At 25.5% G+C, this 6,579-nt stretch overlaps 1 protein-coding gene across 1 annotated transcript; it reads right to left on the minus strand.

Annotated features, from left to right (window-relative positions):
* Positions 1–449: 449 nt before the first annotated feature.
* Positions 450–6,179, minus strand: LOC113560426 (ATP-dependent RNA helicase vasa-like). Its single transcript, XM_026966290.1, has 10 exons — positions 5,937–6,179; positions 5,753–5,829; positions 4,071–4,992; positions 3,789–4,013; positions 3,524–3,700; positions 2,843–3,041; positions 2,489–2,689; positions 2,244–2,416; positions 1,936–2,028; positions 450–1,796 (listed from the first exon to the last, which is right to left on the minus strand). The coding sequence occupies exons 3-10, from the start codon at positions 4,980–4,982 to the stop codon at positions 1,743–1,745; spliced, it is 2,034 nt and encodes a 677-aa protein (XP_026822091.1). The 5' UTR covers positions 4,983–4,992; positions 5,753–5,829; positions 5,937–6,179; the 3' UTR covers positions 450–1,742.
* Positions 6,180–6,579: the final 400 nt, after the last annotated feature.

A 6,579-nucleotide genomic window follows, 5' to 3' on the forward strand; every position in this document is an offset into this window, starting at 1 on the left:
AAATAGACAGTATGTATTCTTTCTTGATTTCTTATTTTTTTTTTTTTTGAATAAATATAAAAGCTTAAATATTATGTTTATACTATAATTGTACTTAACATTACAAATAACAAACAATTAGTATTAGTGATACAGTTTTATATCATTATATGAATCATTTGTAGATTGAAGCCTATCAATATTCAATAATAAAATATTAAAATAAATAATACAGTATTAGTTTTAAAATTTACAATTAAAATAAATAAATCACAGTTATTTATGTCATCAAAAAAAAAAAAAAAAATTAAACAAAATAAAATAATAAAAATTTAAATACTTAGTTCGGTCTGAGTATTTAAAAAAGTTGTTAACAAGTATAAAATTTAAAGTTAAATATAAATATTTTGATCTGTTAAACCATCTAGTAAAAACAGTTTTTACAATTTTCTAAGTAACAAATAATCATTTATATAAAATTAAGTTAAATATTGTCAATAAATTTGTTTGTATATAGTCCAAGATTTGAATATCTCTAATAAACACAAGGAATTTATTTGGTCCCATACAATTTAAAGTTTGTAACAAAAACAAGTTATTAGCTTTTATGGCGGTAGGTGAAAAAATAATCATTTTTGATAAAATATTTAATGCTTAATATATTTGTAAACTATCGGTTTATATTGTTAAATGCTTTATTGATTTACCTATGAAATAGAACTATTGTAAAATAGTTTTTATAAAAATATTAAATATCAACAGTTTTTTGTTTTATTTTAATGCACATCAGTCAATATCTACAATATCCAAAAATTATGTTTTCACCATTATTAATGAGATTCTAACAAAAAATTTTGACATCTAAACCAGTCTAAAAATTATTCACTTTCTAAATGTGTTTAAATAGTAAAAACTAAAATTTTAATTCATAATATTGTTAGTAGATAAATTAATTTTAATTATATTTTATATCCAGGGTTTGGAACTAGATAACTAGCCTACAATCATCAAAAATAAGCAGTTAAAAACTTCATTATTACCTCATTTTGTAACACTGAAATAAACAATTAAAAAAAGCAAACTTTAAATTTTTTCCTATAATCAAAAAATAAATAAATAGGGTCTCACTTAAAAATTAAATATTTTTTTTTTAAAACATTAAACATAATTATCAATGACAAAAACTTCAGACCCAAAACAAAATACATAACTTTTTATACCGCACAAACTTTTCATTTTCCAATTTTAAATTTATTAATTTAATTAAAATATAAAAACAGTGTTACCAAAAATCAACTGACCATATTTTAAACCATGTTGAAACATTTTTATAACCCATGACTAGTCATGACCGACACAACAGATCAAAAATTAACAAAGACAAGATAAGTATTACTACTAAATATAGGTAATACGTTAAAAAACAACATTCAATCATAAACACACTACTAAGGAAAAAATTAGATTTTTATCAGTGTTTTCCTGTCTATCTGAGTTATTTTAAAGTAAAAAGAAAAAAAAATAACAAAAAACTATTTGAATAAATTAAATATTTTAAATTATAATAATATAACATACATTTTTATAACAATTGTGTCTTTGCTCAAAGTCAATTCAAATAAAAAAGTAAATGCCTAAAGTCCCAAACCATGTTTATAACAGATTTAGATTCTTGAATTTTAATAATATTAACTGATTCATATTAAAATAATTACTCTGTATTTATACTCTTGTAAATCTAAATCCTAAACTAATCAAATAATCTACCACTGTTCTTCTTCTTCAGTAGCAACCAAGTTGGATGTGACATCAACATTCTAGAAAAATAAAATTAAAATTAACACATTTAAGCATCATTCAATTTTGGTATAGGCTATTAGAAAACAAAAAAATAATGTATTATTGTTAGTTTACTAAAAATAATAATAATAATAAAACTATTAGTATTCAAGTTACCGTTCTTATATCGTTGAAATTGTCAATAGCTGGAGAGGCTAGAAGAATACGTTCAGAAGCGTCATTTAGAAATGATGGTACTTCTTGATCTGCCTAAAATATATAATTTCAAACACATTATTTTTTTTATAGAATTTTAAAAATAAAATCATTATTTTTTAATATTTTATACATTTTAATTAATAATTTTTAAACAATTTAATTTTAAATTTAGCTATTTAAGTTTTATAATAAATTTAATTATATAACATTTTTAATATTAATCAATTTAAATTGTTTTTTAAGAATTTGTATTAATGGAAACTTACTTGTTTGAGAATTCTAATTAATTCAGGAGCTAATAGACCATCAAATTCTGGGTCAAAAAATGAAATTGCTTTACCAGCATTTCCTAATCTACCCGTACGCCCAATACGATGGACATACTCATCAATTGTTTTTGGTAGATCAAAGTTCACTACATAATTCACACCTTTAATGTCTATTAATACAAAAAAAAAAATATATTACAAATAAAATTCTATAATATAAGATAATAATTTAAAATAAATACCTAAGCCACGAGCTGCAACAGCAGTAGCTACAAGAATTTTCATTTTATTTGTCTTGAAATCTCTTAATGCCTGTTCTCGTTCAGGTTGTTCGCGTGCACCATGAATACTAGTAGTAGGGTAATCTAATTCACTTAAATATGCAGCAGTATAATCTGCCACTTTTTTTCTCTCGACAAACACTATTGTACCTTGACAATTTTCTAAAATATAACAATAAATGTAATTATAATGGTTATAACTTAAAATATTCAATAATGTTTTAATATTTATACAAACTTAAAAAATATAAATAACTGCATAAATATTTTAACATTTTTAATAAATTATTAAACATTTTACATTAATAAACATACCCATTTTTTTAATTACATCAAGTAATTCATTTTTTTTTTTAAATTTTGTGACTTCTATTACTGTTTGTACAACATCTTTACATGCTCCTCCTATTTCTCCAACAGCTACAAATATATAATCCGGTTTCAAGTATGAAGTGGCCATATGTTGTATTTCACTTGCAAATGTAGCAGAAAACATTATTGTCTGTCTCGACTCCTAGAAAAATTATACTCATAAAAACTTTCTGTTATAGTCACATTTATGTACATTGTACATAATTTAATATTTTGTACACCATCAGGACCTGATATAAAAATAGGACAGGGGGATACACCTGCCCTCAGGCAAAAAATTGTTTTACACACTAACTTTTTTTTTGTATAAAATTATTTACTATTATAAATTACTAGAATGAACCAAAAATATTTATTTTGTTCCAGAGTAATATATTTTTTACAAAGATTTATGACAATCTATAATACACATTAATTATATTATACTTTAAGTAATAGAATTATAAGAATTATTATAGAAAAAAAATGTTGTGTATTTAGTTAGGGCGTATTTGTGTATGTTTATGGTATAAAAATTATAATTTATATTTTAGTCAAGAAAAAATCATATCGCAGATTCATAATATCAGGCTTAATACCCAATACTTGCTACTTAATATGTTGTAAATAATAAAGAATACTTACAATGGGAGTCATAGTTGAATGTGTTAATACTCGTTCTATATCAGGTTTGAATCCCATATCCAACATTCTATCTGCTTCGTCCAAAACAAAAAATTTAACTGAAGAGAAAGTCACAATACCTTTTTCAACAAAATCATTAAGACGTCCTGGAGTACTAGTTAATATGTGAACCCCTCTCTAGATGGAAAAAAATTTTATAGTTAAAATATACATTTAAATAAGTGAATTTATTTTTTAATTATTAAATTATTTAAAATTTCATTACCTGCAGGATTTTAGATTTTTGATACGAAACAGATGTACCTCCATACAGTAACCCATTTTTAATATCAGTTCCTTTACTAAATTTCCATACACATTCAGAAATTTGTGCCACTAACTCCCTTGTAGGTGCAATAATAACAACATGTGGTTGACAATGATTTTCGTCATAAATTAATTGTGTTGGTTGCTTTAGTAAATTATGCAAAATAGGTAAAACATACGCTGCCTAAAAAAATAAAAACTTTATACATTTGTAAAAGATTTAAAGATTAAATTAACTTACAGTTTTTCCAGAACCAGTCTGGGCACTGGCCATCAAATCTCTGCCATTAATGATAATAGGTATTGCATAATTTTGTACTGGAGTTGGTGTAGAGAAATTACAATTAGATAAGTTATCTAACAAAATAGTACACAAACCAGAACTATGAAACGATGTCATACTTTGTGGAGGATTAGTTCCACTCACTTTTACTTCAATAGTTTTATACTTGTCAAAATTAAGCCCTGCCTCAATTCCAGAAATAGACTCTTCATTTTCAATATCAGGAGGAATGTACTGTGCTTTTGGAATAATTGGTTTATCATTTTCATTCTTTTTATGAACGTCTTCACTATTGCCATACCAGCCACCTGATGATTGATCACGTCTTCCACCTCTACCTCTATTATGTCCTCGTCCTCGACCTCGATGACTAGGGGCAGTGTTATCACCATGTTTATTAATATCAGAGTCATATTCACTTCTAAATGATTCATTTTCTTCATCAAGTCTTTTAATAATACCTCGACCACGACCACGACCACGGCCACGGCCACGTCCGTTATTATTTGAAGTGGAATTATTACTCCATGATTTTTCATAAGAATTATTGCCATTATTTGATTTATTAAATCGTCCTGGTCCTTTATGATATCCTGAGTTATTTTTATTACCAAATTGGTTTTTCGGTTCATTTTGATTAACCCAAGTGTTGTTTTCATTGTTAGATAAATCACAGTTATTTTCTCGTGTTTCTCTATCAGCATTTTTAAACACAGAATTATCATCTAATGTGGTATTATTTAGTGTTTCTACTACATTATTCTCATAGTTATCATTATTGGAAGTATTATTTACATCATTTTTCCATTCATCAACAACAGGCTGGTTAATTTTATTAGCATCGGATGGGCTAACACTATTTTCTTCCATTGTGAGATATCTGTAGGTAAAGAAAACATGATTTATTTTTTAAAATATAAAAATATAAATTCTTTTAAATCATAAATTATTAATAATAAAACATTAAATTACTTTAATTGTAATGTTAAAAAAATTAATAACTTATAAAAATAAAAGTTGATTTGGTATTATTTTTTTTTTATTTATAAAAATATAAATTAATATAAATAGATAATTCTGAAATAAACTTAAAATCTATTTTTTTTTTTTAAACAAACAGGTTTATTTTTAAACTTATAAGTTTATAATAATACTATAATAACTAAACAAGAAAACACATTCCAATTTTCTAAAGAAAATAGATTCTATTAAATACATATTTAAAATATTAACCATGCCAATAATTGAGAAAAATAAGAATCAAAAATCAATATTTAATAGTAACTATTGTTCAATTTTTAGCTAAAAATAGAGTATCAATAAAAAAGTATTAAGATATTTAGATTACTTGGTACAACAAATTGTTTACCTAATTAGGAGTAATTAATTTTTTTAATTTATTAGTGCAATAAAAATCACCAGATAAATCACTCTAGCTTTCAACTGCAGTCACCAGCATAATTTGTAATAAAAATTTTAATTTCCTCGCATAGTCAGGATGGAATATTGGTTTTTAAAAGCATAAATACTCTATAATTATATATTATTTCTATGTACACATGGCATAAAAAAACAAACAAATCTATGTCAAACCAGAATGTAACTTTATATTTGATTGTATTATTTATTCAAATAATTACCTGTAGTGTTTGGACAACAGGTGGAAACGATGCTAGTCTCAATTTACTTTATAACAATATGTAGTTCTCTTCTAAATCTAAAAACAAAGTAAAAAAAAACGCACCACACTATAAGAAGGCTCGATATTATTGTGATGCAGTAAAATCTGTCAAACTACACTCGGCACCCCCACACAATACTCACCGGGATTAAATGAACAATGAACTACTATAGTATGAGGCGTCGGAATCGTGCTATCCTGAACCCGTCAAGAAAGGTCCATCATCGATGTCCGTAATCACTAATCAGCATTCCTCAATAATTTCCACAGCGGCACAAGTGAACGGTGCCACAATTACTGTTCACAAGCTCACAACCTAAAAAACTAAATAATAACAATAACAAAAATCTAAACCTAATCCAATCACAGTACCGTCGTAAACACAGGAATGCACCGCCAATTGTGCGCATGCGTGGTGATTCTCGTATTCTTATCAATTCGGCAAAGGGTTAAGATCCTATATATAGATATAATTTTATTACGAGACACTCAGACACGACTGCACGACTATTATCAAATACTACACTATAGTATTTGCTGTAATCTTAGACCGTGTCCCGTAGCTTTTAGTGCTTTTACATACCATTGGCCGCCGCTGAGCAATGAGCATAATAATCATTAATCTATGACCTTATGCTATAATTAGTACACGCACAGAATAGATTAGATTTAATTGAATAATATACAAGCTTATTAAAGAGTAAAAATTGTGAACAATTTGTGCATTATGCACAGTTTACAGAAAAAAAATTTGTTACGTATTTAAGAAATTATTTCACAGGTTAC

This window comes from Rhopalosiphum maidis, chromosome 4 (assembly GCF_003676215.2).
Source record: "Rhopalosiphum maidis isolate BTI-1 chromosome 4, ASM367621v3, whole genome shotgun sequence".
Classification (NCBI taxonomy): domain Eukaryota; kingdom Metazoa; phylum Arthropoda; class Insecta; order Hemiptera; family Aphididae; genus Rhopalosiphum; species Rhopalosiphum maidis.